We start from the raw sequence: 15,394 nt of genomic DNA, 5'->3' as shown, positions 1-15,394 counted from the left end.
AGTGTAACTTAGTCGCTTCATCTTCCCCTCCAGTTCTGAGCGGGCGGGAGAGAGGCTTGTGCCTTGCCCTCATGCTGTCACCATCTGTAGTTCAGTATTTCTGACTTTTCCTGAGCTCAGTAATAGGAGAAGCATGAACTGTGGCCCGAGGCTGAGCCTTCACAGCCTTGTTGTTAAGGAATATCATGTAGTGATCCAGCTGCAAGCTAACATCCCTCTTTCTTCTGTCTAGAAGTTAGACTAATGCATCTTACAGCCTAGCAGGATGGATGGAAAGGCAATGATTTATTAAGGACATAATTTATCATAATTTGTTATGCTGGGGAAGGAGTCATAATGACATCATTGTTGATTGTGACAGAGTTGCAAAATACTTGATGCTGAAGGACATGAAACCCCCTCACTTTCTGCTGCACTCTAGATGCTCAAGGTTTTTTTCTAGCTTTGTTACTATTTTTTTTGTAAACCCACAGGAGTTTATCATTCTGCTCTTCCACCAAGGTGAAAGTTGGCACTAAATTGCTGGTGGTGTAATTAGTAAAACCATTAGTACAAATTTGGCTCAGATGTTTTAAGTCATCAGATCCACATCTTTATTACCAGGTTGATAATTCGTCAACTTTAATTGATTCATAAAGAACCTCATTGGATCTTCATTTGTTCTGGCCTCCTCAGAGGACAAAGACGTTCTTGACCCTGAAACTTTTGCATTTCTGGATTTGGAACAGTTGACTAATTGCATGGTATTTTATAGCTCACAGGACTTACTGTTGTTTGGGTTTTGGTTTATTTTTAACCTCTGGATTGTTTTGAGTGACAGGTTCTGTAGCAGAAATAAGTAAATGCTTTCTTTCCATTGTTAAAGGTTATCGAGTTTGATGATGGATCAGGATCAGTTCTGCGGATACAGCCTCTGCGTGTTCACCGAGATGAAGCTATCTATGAGTGCACAGCAACCAACAGTGTTGGGGAGATAAACACAAGTGCCAAATTAACAGTCTTAGAAGGTAAGTGGGATGCTTTTCCATGCCTTAGATGGCTGAAGACGTGGCTTTGGCTTTGATATCTACATTTTGGTGTGGTAACTTTAAATGAAATGATAATTCTAGCTTGGTTTGGAAAAGCTGTGTATCATTTGCTCTAATTTCCTCTTAGTGGTAAAATCTGATATTTTTCTGACAGTTTTTACAGAATCACAGATTTTGAACTTCCTTTAAAGTGTTTTAGTTGTGTTTTCTCAGGTGTGTCGTTTCTAACCTGGAGCGCTAGCTAAAGAGACATTGGTATACTTTTCCCATCTGTCTGCTTTGATATATCTATCTTCAGAGTAAGAACTGTTATCTGACAGTCAGAAACTTAATCCGTGTTGCTGCACCTTCTGGATTGTATTGGCACAGTTCTTGAATAGATTTTCAAGTTACTCTTCAGATTTTTAATTTGATGTGGAACTCAGCTCGGTTTACTTTTCACTGTAGTCACAGCTTGTTACTCTTTCTCCTGTTTAAGAATAGATTTTGATCTTTATCTGCTATATAAGCAAATGCTAATTTGCTTGTTATGTCACTTCTTCTAAGTGGAATGTTTTGTGGAGGAGCAGTCTATTAGATAGGAAGGACTTGTGATCAGTGGGTTATTATTTTGTATATTAGATTTCCAGAATTATTATTTGCTTCTAAGGACATGTGGCTTTTTGTCAGGATATCAGTGTGTTACACTATTAGTGTAGGATTCTGTAAATGTACTGAGGTGTTACAAACCTGGGGCATTTGGCTCAACCATTTACTTTTATTTTTTAACTGTCAGGTTGCTTGCTGTCTGTGGAGTGGATGTAGAAACTTTTGAGTAATGAAAAATCTAGACTGGAAAGCATTTATTGTGGCGTGGCTTTGAACCAGCGGAGACTGGTTATTCCGATGGTGAGTGTGCCAGCCACACATGACAAGTCACCTATTGTGCCTTGTTCTCCCATCCCCATTCACAGTGCAGAGGTAATCATATTTTCCTCTCTGCTCTGTGACAAAGAATACATTAAATAACTGTAATGTGCTCAGACACTGTGGTGATGGGAGTCGGAGAAATCATTCAGTACTTGATGTGATTGTGTATCTTTTCCTGGAGATGGAGCATCTTAAAGGAACAGCTTACTCTTCAGTAGGATTATTAAGCACGGGATAACAGGTGCTACAGAATTAAAAATCACTGGGGAGTAAAAGCAGATGATTTTTTTTGTTACTTCTTGCCTTTGCAGCCAGGTATACGAGTGCATAAAGTGCAGTGGAGCTCTTGCAGCAGTTTACGTGCAGATCTGTGCTGAAATGATTCTTTGAACTGAATTTCTGTGATACTAGATACTTGAATACACAACTGGTCCAAGCACATTCCTCTTTTCTTTGTCTGCAGTTGTCTTTATGCATCTTAGATGTGTATGCACATGCACACACACTAATAATTTATTTGCTCTGTGTTAAATGTTCAAAGGCCCACAGAGGCATGCCTTGCAGAAAGGAGCACAACAGCATTTCTCAGCTCCCTGGTGCTCTCACTGATTTCCTGATGAGGTGGGAAAAGACATGTCTGCACACGATCTAGGAGCTAGGGAACGAAAGTTGTTACCAGCCAAGCACAGAACCTGCTTCTTTCTTTGAAACATCCTTTAATTGGGAGTAATGCCAGTTTAGCAGGATCCCATAAAGTCAAAAGTGATCTGCAAACTTAGGGCTTATGCTTTCCTCTCTAAGCAAAGAGTGTCAGCCCTTTGCTGTGCACACTCCTAATGGGTAAAACTAAGAAGCATTGGCTGTGTAACAGTTTTATGTGCTCATGCATTTAGAGTTGTGAGCTTAATCACAGGGGATGAAGAGCTATGTGTTCCTCTTGTGTTGGCTTTACTGACAAAGATGATGAGTTCTGTCATGACGTGTCCATATTTAAGAGAAGATATTTTATATCTCTTTTTTTTTGAGACTTAGCATGGACAGGTCTGGATTAATTCTTTTTCAGTTATGCTGATTTACTGCTGTTTGTTGTTTTCCTGCATTTTGTAGGTGTGAATTTGTTTGTTTGCTTACATGCTGGTGAAGCTGATACTGCAACTCAGTGCCCTGGTTGTGGTTGTGTTTAGCAGCCAGACAGAGAGGGATCTGGGGGTGCTGATTGATACCTGCCTGAACATGAGCCGGCAGTGTGCCCAGGTGGCCAAGAGAGCATCAGGAATGGTGTGGTCATTCTGCCCCTGTCCTCTGCACTGGTTAGACCACACCTTGAGTACTGTGTTCAGTTCTGGGCCCCCCAGTTTAGAAGGGACGTTGAGATGCTTCAGCGTGTCCAGAGAAGGGCGATGAGGCTGGTGAGAGGCCTCGAGCACAGCCCTACGAGGAGAGGCTGAGGGAGCTGGGATTGTTTAGCCTGGAGAAGAGGAGGCTCAGAGGTGACCTTATTGCTGTCTACAACTACCTGAGGGGTGGTTGTGGCCAGGAGGAGGTTGCTCTCTTCTCTCAGGTGGCCAGCACCAGAACGAGAGGACACAGCCTCAGGCTGCGCCAGGGGAGATTTAGGCTCGAGGTGAGGAGAAAGTTCTTCACTGAGAGAGTCATTGGACACTGGAATGGGCTGCCCAGGGAGGTGGTGGAGTCGCTGTCCCTGGGGCTGTTCAAGGCAAGGTTGGACGTGGCACTTGGTGCCATAGTCTAGCCTTGAGCTCTGTGGTAAAGGGTTGGACTTGATGATCTGTGAGGTCTCTTCCAACCCTGATGATACTGTGTGATACTGTGATAGAGGCCACCTTTCTGTTATGCCATCATTTTCCTAACATGAATTTTGTAGAGGTATTTGAACATTTCACACAGAGCTCTTGATACCTTCAAGACTGTCAACTAGAATTGGATTTTCCCTTTGCTTCTGGGGTTAAAATAATTTCTGTAATTGCTCTCAGGTGGCAGTTTGAATGATGCAGATATTCTGCACTTCCTTTCAAGAATTTGACTAATGCAGTAGTCCCTGATGCATGACAAAGCTCTGTCATAGACATCCTCATGGTTACATGCTGCTAAATACACATCACATACTGGTTTTTACATTAAAAATCCATTATAACAATAAGTTTTAGTGCTTCTTTGCAATTTGCTCTTTGAAACATAGGCCTTAACATTAAAACTAGAAGTCACAGTCAGGGTTTAGCAGGCTGTTATTAGATGTCTTTGTAGCTAACTAATCTGGAGCTTTATTTTATTTAGATTTCTGCAGTGTTTTACAGATCAGAGGCAGATAATCCTTTCTAATTGCCAACTTATTCCTTTCTGAATATTAAGTGAGATGCATGAGTCCAGTCTCCTGGAGGAATTGGGAATTCTGAGACAAGTGAATCTCTTTCAACAGTCCGATTCCCTACTGCCCTTCCATTCTCTGCTCCCATGTCTGTTAGCTTTCCCTTCTAACTGCAAATCCTGTTGTGACCAAGCCGCACACACTTTGTGTAACTCGAAATTATTTCTCCTGTTGATAGCAGGAGAAATAGACGTGCATATACCTTCTTCTCTCATTTCTCCTGGGTAGCTGATAAGCTGAATTATGTATGAGTCATATTGAACATTTCTATCTTTTTTCCAATTATGACCTGAAGCAGCACAGAAGTGTGTTCTGCCTGCCTGGCAGAGGAGAAAGGCAGAGCAAAGAGGGGAGGGCTAGAATCAATAAGCTGACACACATTCCCAAGAAAAGCCTCAGGGACAGTTAGTGGCACTAACAAATTAATAAATATATTATTCAGTGGTAATGTTGAGAATTACAGGGCTTTTAAAATAGGGAGATTATATGAAATGTGAGTAGGAAGGATGCCAGCATGGAACAGCGTGGCAGCAGGCTTGATTACAGGAGTGTCTGCGTCATGTCCTTCCAGAAGACTGCTTGCATGTTCAGCACTGCAGCTGGATTAGGACAGTGTTTGCATCTAGTTTCCCATGCACTGAAGTGTGCCTTCAGACTGTGGTTTCCATCAGTCTCCGCCTAACAGGAAGATAGGGAAAAGCACTGCCAGAAAAACAAATAAACAACAACAACCAAACAAAACAAAACCAAGACACTTCAGGGAATAGAGAGGAGTATAATGATTCTTTGATAAAGGAGGGAGGCTCAAATACAAAGTATATTGTCAGTCCCTTCTCCCAGAACTTTCCAGCTTGGACATTAAGTTATGAGTTTTGATTTCCAGAACTGGGAAATTGTTTAGCTGTAACTGGCCCTTCGAGGCCCTGCAAGCAGTCTTGGGTTTTACTCCTCTGTAACCTAGAACATGCAGTTAAATCCAAGTGATGCTGAATATTTTTAGAGTTTCATTTTCCTTTGTTTTTAAGTAGGTTAAATGAAAATGAAAATATCATCTCCAATTTCCATTTCCAGCACTGATCTATGCAAATCCCTTATGCCCCTATCCTAGACACTTAATCATGTGGCGTGTAGTTATCTGTATGGAGAGCACTGCCAAGCTCTGCAGCAAGAGCAGATCCTAGTAAAAACGACAGACAGAATAGCTGGGAAACGGTTACTGCACGCTGGGTTTCAGTTTCAGGGTAACCTGTCAAGTCTTTTACTGTCTGGTTTTGTGATGACAGAAGTCAGGGAAGTTTTGGTGTGCTTCAGTGGAGCCATAGAAAGTTCCCAAGTGCAGCAGTTGTCCTGAGGTGGGAAGCACCTCCACCTCATGGTAATTTGCTGTTTGCTGAACCATGTCGTGAGCTTAATTTCTTTCACCATCTGCCAGCTGCATTCCAGTTCCTGGGGTTACCCTGTTTGAAATGCTGTAAATGATAACCATTTGACTATTACATATGATTTCTGCAGAGAGGTAGATCTCAGAAGGCCTGAAGTGATATGCCCTTTTTGTAAACACTATTCTAGAACTGATTTTGCCATTGAAATAGTAAACAGAAGTTATCCATATTTAATCTTTGCTTGTGTTTGGTTAGTTACAGAAGGATCAGTGGGATCATTGTGCTTTGTTTCCTGGTTGTCTGCACTGCTTTTACATCTTTTTGCCAAGAATTCCTAGCAATTTGTTATAAAATTAAAACAATTATAGAAGGGAAACTGAATCATTTGGATATGTAAATTAATTAAGGTTCCTCATACCTTGCTGCTGGAATTGGTAGTTCTCTTTTTGTGTATCTGCTCTGAAAAGGGACAGATCTTTCCTCCATGTGTTCCATGTTCATTAACTCTTCCAGCTTCCTTTGGAAAGACTGGTGTGATGGCAGAGGTACTACTTCTGTTCTTTGCTTTCTACACAGGCAATCCTGATAGTACTTTCTTTCTATAACAGGCAGGCAGTTAATGTGCCTCTGTAATTGTTGTATTGTCAAGAGCTGCAGCACAGTGAGCCTCCAGATGCTTTACTGCTTAGGGAAATGTCCTAATATACAACAACACACAGAGAAATTATGAAGCCTGAGTACATTTGCCTGGCATGTCTCATGCTTGTTAAAAAGTGAAACATGAAGCCAGTTCCTTATGGTGGCTTCATTGAGAAGTTTGGGTTGTCACCTGGAACCGTGTAAATCCGAGCTCACATGGACTTACACTGTTAAGATATAAATGGTGCTCACGAGGAAAGAGTGTATTGTGCTGCGAAACAGCTGCTCACCTAGTATTGGTCTGGTAAGTCAATGTAGGAACCCTTATTTTTAATAATATTTAACTTTCTTGGGTGTGAATGAGAGACAAAGGAGTAATTTTTTCAGGTGAAGGAAAGTTTTAAATGTTGCTGGTCTCTTCTCCAAACAGGAGTGTCAGCAGATCTTTAGAACGTATCAGACCCAAATGCCATAATTTCCATTTCTTATCCCTGTTTAAATGATTAACTAATGGAACATAACCATGTAATGTATCTGTGATAGCAAGTTCTATCAGAGGACTGCCATGCACTAAGGTTAACATCCAGGTTCATTCCACAAGTTTATGAAGCAAGAAATACAACCTTTGAAAAGTTTTATATGAAATATCACATAGTTAATGCCAAGCTGAACCCTTTCGAGCTGTGCACTTCCATAAAACCTCGTGTCTGAAAAGGTACTGACCTCTTCATCTTGAGAACATTCTTCTTTTACAGCAAGTGGCTGTTTCTGCATATTGCCTCTCAAATGAGGTGGTATGAGATTACATCAGTAAGAGGGTGGGATGTTGTCACAGTGTTATCAGCAAGCTAATGACGTCAGTGATAGTGCAGTATCCAAAAGCAACAGCTATTCAGGAACAACTTACAGTGATTAAAACCAGTGAGCTTTAAGTGTCAAACCAGAGGAAGTACATTCTGCAGACTCCTACACAAGCTCTAATGCAGGATTCTTATTGCCAACTACTAGGTAGCCTGAAGTTGTAAATGTGCAGTTGTATCCTTTAAGAAGACTTCTCAGAGCTCCTTGTCCCACACAGTTGGTTTGTTCCAAGCATATTTAGCAGTTTATAAGCATTGACTTTGGTGCTGGAAACCACATTTGGCTAAGAATATTTGCCACCAATCATAGCTGTCTCCTTTGCACTAGCTCCACTCCTCAAATCCCTCATGAAGATGTTCAGAAAGGTGTACACTCATTCAGAGCTTTGTGACAACCTACCAGTAACTTCTGTTAGTTTAGAAGAAAGCTGGGGAGGGACTTTTTAGGATGTCAGGTAGTGATAGGACTAGAGCTAGAAATGTGTAGATTCAGACTGGATGTTAGGAAGAAGTTCTTCAGCATGAGGGTGGTGAGACCCTGGAATGGGTTGCCCAGGGAGGTGGTCGAAGCCCTATCCCTGGAGCTGTTTAAGGCCATGCTGGATGAGGCTCTAGGCAGCCTGATGGAGTGTGAGGCGTTCCTGCTCATGGCAGGGAGCTTGGAACTAGAGATCCTTGGGGCCCCTTCTGACCATGACTGATTCTATGATTCTAAGTTAGATAATTGAGCCCTTGGCAGTATTTTATGGGCTCAATGTAGAGACAGGTTGCATCTCTCTGCTATCTTCCTGCTTCCTGGCATCTAGATAGTCATGGAAAGTTTGTCAGACTGTTTTCCTACTTGCACTCTGCTATCAAAATGCTTGGCCTCTTCCAGTAGGTAAATGAGGCACAAACAGATTAGTTTACCTCCCTGGCAGAAATGCACTCACACAGGCAGGTTTTTGTCTTGTTGGAGTGGCATCCCTGTGGGTTGCCGTCTCCCAGCTGAGACCAGGGATGGCCAGATGACCGCTTCTGCATCTCTGTTCCACTTTGGAATCAGACAGGTTAGATTAAATTGTCTGTGGTTTAAACTAATCTGTTTTGACTCTCCGTTGGAACAGATCAGCAGTCCCAGCTGGGAGGCAGCAACCACCAGCACTGCCTTTCATGTCACTGCAGAAAGGCTGGCATGCCCATGTTCCCCAACCCCCGTGGCTGCAACAAAGTCTGAAAGCTTAGACAGGGCTGGGATTTTGGTAGTGTCAGTAGGCAGTAACCCAAGGTAGAAACCTTTACTCAGGCCTAGGCTAAAATGGATGGTAGTCAAAAAAGATAGGAGAGTGGAGCAACAAAGTGAAGGCTGCCAAGAAGGGGATGTGTCCTTGTAAGGTTTTTGGACTAGATTCTATGGAGAAAGAAAAGGCAGGAAAAACCTAAGTGTGAGGTAGTAGATTGTAAATATTGCAGTAAATGCATTTGTTGGAAAAATGAGTGTGTTTGTGTTGAGAAGTGTGGTAGCCAGTATCCTAATCTCTACCAGGAAGTGGCCAAGTAAGCCTCCCCTTGTAGTAAAGTCTCCTCATCGTTTCATAGATGATCTGTCAATCTTCTCTTTTATTTTCTTGGTCTTAATGGTCCTGTTCTACACTTGTTTCTATTTCAGGCATGCTTTTTGAAACACACTTAGAATCATAGAATCAACCAGGTTGGAAGAGACCTCCAAGATCATCCAGTCCAACCTAGCACCCAGCCCTAGCCAGTCAACTAGACCATGGCACTAAGTGCCTCATACAGTTTCTTATTGAACACCTCCAGGGACAGTGCCTCCACCACCTCCCTGGGCAGCTCATTCCAAGGGGAAATCACTCTCTCTGCCAACAACTTCCTCCTAACATCCAACCTAAACCTCCCTTGGCACAACTTGAGACTGTGTCCCCTTGTTCTGTTGCTGGTTGCCTGGCAGAAGAGGCCAACCCCACCTGGCTACAGCCTCCCTTCAGGTAGCTGCAGACAGCAATGAGGTCTCCCCTGAGCCTCCTCTTCTCCAGGCTAAACAACCCCAGCTCCCTCAGCCTCTCCTCACAGGGCTGTGCTCCAGGCCCCTCACCAGCTTTGCTGCCCTTCTATGGACACGTTCCAGCACCTCAACATCTGTCTTGAATTGAGGGGCCCAGAACTGGACACAGTACTCAAGGTGTGGATTTTGGAGACACACCATCAGATGTATGCTGGGTTCATAGTTGCTTTTTACAGTGAGCTGGTCACTGGCTGGCATAGCTTCTCTGTGTTTCCCTAATGCACCCACATTTGCTTTGTCTCCTTGTTTTCAAGCAATATGCCAAGGTTATAGCAAAAAAAAAATCATAATATTTCTTATGGTGTTCCTGTTATCCCTGTCACTTAAGGTGATTTGGCTCCTCTTCTTTCTTTCTTGTTTTTTTGACTGTCCTCTTTATTTACAGCATCTCTACAATGCTGTCAGTTTAAAACCTGCCTCTTGGGCAGACCTTGTTAATGCATCTAGTCATTTCAAACCTGATATTTGAGGAACTTGTTGATTTGGGCCATTGTTGCACTACTAATTCAAAAAAGCAGTGAACAAGAGAGTGAAGCTGATTTGGTGTTATTGAGCCCTGATTTGGCTCTCAAGATGTTTATCTGATAATAATTAGGCTGAGGTTGGACCTGGTGATTCTTAGATAATAAATTGCATTTGGAGGGCTGCTGCCAGAAGAAAATACTTTTATGAATGAATTGTGTATACATGGATCTAGCAATCTTTCAGAGAAGAAAAGAAAAACCAAAAAGAAAAAGACCTGGAGACCCACAGTTATAACTTCATCATTTTCTTATTAAAAAGGCACTTTAATGTAAATGTATTTAGTTGATCTAGAACAGACAAACAAGGAGTTTGTTGCTTTGGATAATTTGAGTAACTGCTCCTGTAAAACTTGTCAGAATCAAAAATTGTATTTCTTGTCAGATTTAACATCTACTGGTGACCATCAGAAGCTAAAGTAATTGTTCTTTATTATAAGACTTTTCAAAAGAGCTTTCTTATTGCAGGATCTCTCAAGATGCCTCATTCTGAGAGTGTTTGTAGCAACCTGTTATTGACAGATATGCTCTCTGTAGCTTTTAAGTCAGTCCTGCTGATACCTCCTGCTGACTAATAAAGTTGGTTGCTGGTGTGTATTTGTAGAGTATTTGAAGTCTCTTAGGTCGTGGAATAGCTTTCTGAAAAAGTCAGTAGCTTATTGTTTAAACTATTGGAAATTAATGGAAACACTGCTGCTGCTGATGCCACCTGGATTATCTGCTTTGGTTCCAAGGAAAATGGGAAGGGCAAGAGCAAGATGTTCTGGAAAGATTTTCTGAGTCCTTAACTACCATGGCAAAATTATCTTCAGTATCTGCTCGTAACCAACAGAGTCTTTGCTCAAAGCCTAGTGACCTGTTGTCATTTACTAGTGTGCCATGACTTATGCAGTCACTTAAGAAGACATAGCACCACAGCGATCTTCTATAACTTCTTCTGCAGAAGTGGGAGAATATATCCACTTAATAGAAGTGGAGAATAAGTTCTTAAATTGAAAATGGAGGACGGAGAGAACAGAATGTGATAACCATGACCGTAGGGAATGCAGTGCTTACAGCTACCAAAGCATAAATCTCTGCATGCAAGAAAGTTTCTGTGCAGTCATCTTGGGCTTCTGTTCTGTGCCTTATCATCTTCCTCTCGCTAAGAAAGATTACAGCCCAAATTAAATCATTCTTGGAGAAATCACTGAAGTGAAAGCCAGAAAAACATGAAACTGGAATATCAATGCATGCTAATAAATTTGTAGTGATGATAGTTGCTCAGAAGAGGGGACGTCCACGTGGGCAGTAGTCTACTTCACATGTCACTTACTGTACCTGTGGAACAGAACATCTCACAAGTACTTTAACATCCTCTCCTGCAGAAAAAGGAAAATCACATAATTGCTACTGATGGGCCACCTTTTGGTGACTGTACAAAACAAAAGACCTGTAGTACTGATCATTCTGACAGCTGGTTTCTGTGCGTCATGCTTATTCACAAGTCCCAAGTCTAGTTGTCCTTATCCCTTGTTGATCTCATTGTTTTTGTACAAGCCTGGTGTCAGGAAGGCTCTACATTCATGGTGCTTATTAAAATACAGCGCCTAGATAATGAGCAAAAGGAATAATTTGCCCTAATTTTGGATGCAAGGAAGTAATTATTGTGACTGCTCATTGTTAATTCGTTACTTTAGCTGTTAGCAACTAAAATATATTTGCTATAAAGGTGATCTAAAATCCATGCATTCCGCTTGCTGTCTTAGAAGCCTGGAGAATCTTTATAAAAATATTCATCTTGTAGTAGTAAAACAACAGCTTTCCCACAGAGCTTTCTAACACTTACTTATTCCTGTGGACATTTCAGTTGCATAATAAAGCAGTGACTCTTTTTGGCACTCTCACCTGCACAGATTCGTTCTGCCCAGAGCTCCAGAATAGCTCTTTCAAATGCCTTTTCCTAAGGAAAACCAGCAGGGTTGAGGCATAATAAGATTTGTCTTTTCAAGATCACCTAGTGCCTTGATGAGGCAGGTCAGCTGGAGCCATGGGAGACCTCTGCCGTGTCTGTCGTGCTAATCCTGTGCTCTGTTCCTTCAATCCTTTTATCACAAGGGTCCAGCCTGGATGAAACCTTTCCAAGTTCTGAGTGGAGAAGTCTAAATAGCAATCAGAGCTGTAACTTCCTCCAGCTGTAGTGTGTGAACATTCACTGTTGCGTTCCTGTTTCAGGCTAGGACTGGGGGGAATTTCCCTGCGATAAGAGTGCCTGTCAACAGAGGATACAGAATGCTTTAAATAAAACTAGCTTCACAAAGCACTACACACAACAGAACTGGCATCATGACCTCTTAGCTGCTTTGGGACCACTGAAAGAGCACAGGAAACGTTAACCTGTTGGCAACCTTAAAAACCTTAAGTCTTGCTTTGTGGTACTACAGCTCCAAAATGATGCTTTGTTTACAAGCAAGGCAATACTGGAATTTCTTTTTCAGTATCTCTTTGATTTAGACAATGTCAAAGTTGATTCCAGTGGGGGTAAGAGAGTCCTTGGAGAAAGAACAGATATCATAAACATATTGCTGAAAAATGCATGAACGGTGCACAGGGTGGGACTAACAAAAGCTGTTGGAGGGGAAAGTAATGAACTGGGGAATGTGTAGTCCAAGATGACAGGGTATCTGGTATAAAGAAAGGCAGACAACGAAGGTCAGAAGGAGGAATAGAATGAGCCTGCCTCTCTTCACTGTGAATCCCAGCAGGGAAGAGTAGCCCGTGCCAGTAGTATTACAATACAAGGAAGCACCTTCCAAATGGAGCTCCATGCCTAAGGTGCAACAAACAAGCCAGGCCAATCAGAGAGCTTGCTGTTCCTTGGAGCCGTCTGGAAGGGAGACCAGCCCAGTCCAACCTCTGGTAAGGACTGATTCACTGAAAGCCTACATATGGTAGAGATCAAAATGGTTCACCTGGAGGAGTCAGTAGGTCAGTGTGGGGAGTGCCCTTGCTTGCAGGAACCATTCTCTGTAGGAAGATTGGGTGTTGTCTTCCGCCTGCTGCCAGGAGGTGAAGTAGGGCAGCTTTTTTTTGTCCTGTAAGAGCAACACTGACAAGAAGCCTAGCCAGATTATACATGCAGGTGTGTCATCAGCAAATCCATCTCTGAAGCCATTGAATGAGTTGAGGCCAGGGGGAAGCTCAGTGTGTGTTCTTTGCAAATAAATTATTTGGTTGCTTGATTTGGGTATGAATTTGTCCCTTCAAAAAGTAGCATTGCAGACAACCTTAACTGACACTTTGCCTGCAGGAATGATGTAGCCTCTTGGGAATAAACAGCAGTTGTTTTGCCTAGAGCTGGTAGACTTAATCAGAGTCTACCTGATTGGCATGTAGCACACATCCTAACGTTATAACTTCTGCCTGCCATGTGCTTATAGTCCTGAGGAAGAAATTGCTGATCAGATGACTAGTATCTGGACTTGAATTTAGCAAACATGAATAAGACCTTTATCTTTTGCAGTAGAACTTTCAAAAAGAAGGTGGTGGGCAGGGAAGAAAAGGATCCTGGAGACAATTCATGTTTTTGCTAATTAGACACTAAAAATGATAAAAGTGCCCAAAATAATAAAAGAAACCCTTAGCTCTTGCCCTGGGCATGAATTTACTAGCTGTAGTTTGTTGTTCAGTTCGGTTCATTGATCTTGTCACAACTGATGATTCATTAAGTTGTGACTACTGTAGAGACTGCAATGCACAGATGTAGCTGTACTGCACATCTGTGTGTTCCCAATGAGTTAATGATTTAAAAATGCACTTTCTATCTGGCCATCCACTGCACTTCAACTGCCAACTGACATTTTGTGTTATTGAGCCATTTGTTGTGTTTGGCAGAGTGTTTTGGTTCTCCTTGTAGGGTTTTTTGTTACTTTTATCCATATTTCGTTTAGCTGGATCTGATCTTTCAGCAACCTTGGCCTTGCAGAATACGAGTTGTGATGTCTGTCTCTTTCTACTGGCTGCCACCTTGTTAAATGTCACGTTTTCTCCTGGTGCTTCCTTAAAACGTATGAGATTGTTTCCCACAACAACCCCAAGCAGCGCTACAGGCTGGGGACTGAGTGGCTGAGAGCAGCCAGAAGGAAAGGGACCTGGGAGTACTGGTATATAGTAGGCTGAAGATGAGCCAGCAGTGTGCCCAGGTGGCCAAGAGAGCCAATGGCATCCTAGCCTGTATCAGGAACAGTGTGGCCAGTAGGACAAGGGAGGTTATTCTTCCCCTGTACTCAACACTGGTCAGGCCACACCTTGAGTGCTGTGTCCAGTTCTGGGCCCCTCAATTCAAGACAGATGTTGAGGTGCTGGAACATGTCCAGAGAAGGGCAACAAAGCTGGTGAGGGGCCTGGAACATAAACCCTATGAGGAGAGGCTGAGGGAGCTGGGCTTGTTTAGCCTGGAGAAGAGGAGGCTCAGGGGTGACCTTATTGCTGTCTACAACTACCTGAAGGGAGGCTGTAGCCAGGTGGGGGTTGGTCTCTTCTCCCAGGCAACCAGCAACAGAACAAGGGGACATAGTCTCAAGTTGTGCTGGGGTAAGTATAGGCTGGATGTTAGGAGGAAGTTGTTGGCAGAGAGAGTGATTGGCATTGGAATGAGCTGCCCAGGGAGGTGGTGGAGGCACTGTCCCTGGAGATGTTCAATAAGAAACTGGATGAGGCACTCAGTGCCATTGTCTGGTTGGCTGGCTAGGGCTGGGTGCTAGGTTGGACTGGATGATCTTGGAGGTCTCTTCCAACCTGGTTGATTCTGTGATTCTAAGTCAGGAGGAACATGTCAGGCTCAAAGGCAGGATTTGATGTTTCCTGACTTGTTCAGGATTCTGAATTTTAATTTTTGGAGTTTGGCTGAGATGTCATTGACTTGGTTCCTAGTTTAATGCTAACAACTCAGTTTGTATAAAGCTTCTCATCCCTGCAGGTCTCAGGAGACCTCAAAAACTTTCAATTTATTGACTTACAGGCTGATTGACACCAGCAAGTCAACAGTGTGTGACAACAGTGTAAAACAACTTAATTGTTAAACCTCTGGCCTCTTCCCCTAGTTTAAACCACCATACATGATGTTTCTTGTTAGAGGTTGTGTTTGATTTGAAGCAGAAATGTGAGGAGTTGTTGGTCTGAGGATCATGGCTTTGCGTTGAGAGGCAAGCTATGCCCACAACTACATCATAGTGAGCTTGTGCTCATCTTGTGTAGTTAAAGCATTTCCTTGTGATTCTATTCCATCTCTAATAGCACTTCTAGTGCAATCAGACCTGTAGGACTCCTCTTGCTTCAGGCCTCTCAGGGAGTGCCCAGGGAGAGCAAAATGCATCTGTTTAAGCAGAAGCCAGCTGATATACTTGGCTCTGTATCCATTTCCACCTTGATTATAGGATCTGTGGTAAGAGGGTCCATGTCTAGCATCTCCTACTTGCATCTTTTTTCTTTTTCAGCCACACAGATATTGCTGAAAGCTGCATTTAAAGATGTCTTTAATAAATTATGTACTGTACCATAAAAATGTGTCAAGCAACTGTGAGTCCAGCATAAACTGGTCAGTTTATTCAAATAATTAATTTTTAATTC

The 15,394-nt window shown here is 42.5% G+C and overlaps 1 protein-coding gene across 18 annotated transcripts in view; it reads left to right on the top strand.

Moving 5' to 3' along the window:
- Nucleotides 1-15,394, top strand: part of PTPRF (protein tyrosine phosphatase receptor type F) — a 401,799-nt gene that overhangs the window by 198,674 nt on the left and 187,731 nt on the right. For all 18 annotated transcript variants that reach the window (XM_064147770.1, XM_064147753.1, XM_064147762.1 and 15 more), the window contains exon 5: nucleotides 866-1,007. In XM_064147770.1, coding sequence (XP_064003840.1) covers nucleotides 866-1,007 — 142 coding nt within the window. The remainder of the gene's footprint in view (nucleotides 1-865; nucleotides 1,008-15,394) is intronic.

The sequence above is a fragment of the Pogoniulus pusillus genome, chromosome 8, assembly GCF_015220805.1.
Source record: "Pogoniulus pusillus isolate bPogPus1 chromosome 8, bPogPus1.pri, whole genome shotgun sequence".
NCBI classification, from domain to species: domain Eukaryota; kingdom Metazoa; phylum Chordata; class Aves; order Piciformes; family Lybiidae; genus Pogoniulus; species Pogoniulus pusillus.
Note: the sequence above shows the minus strand (reverse complement) of the source record. Positions and strands in the feature narration are given on the sequence as shown.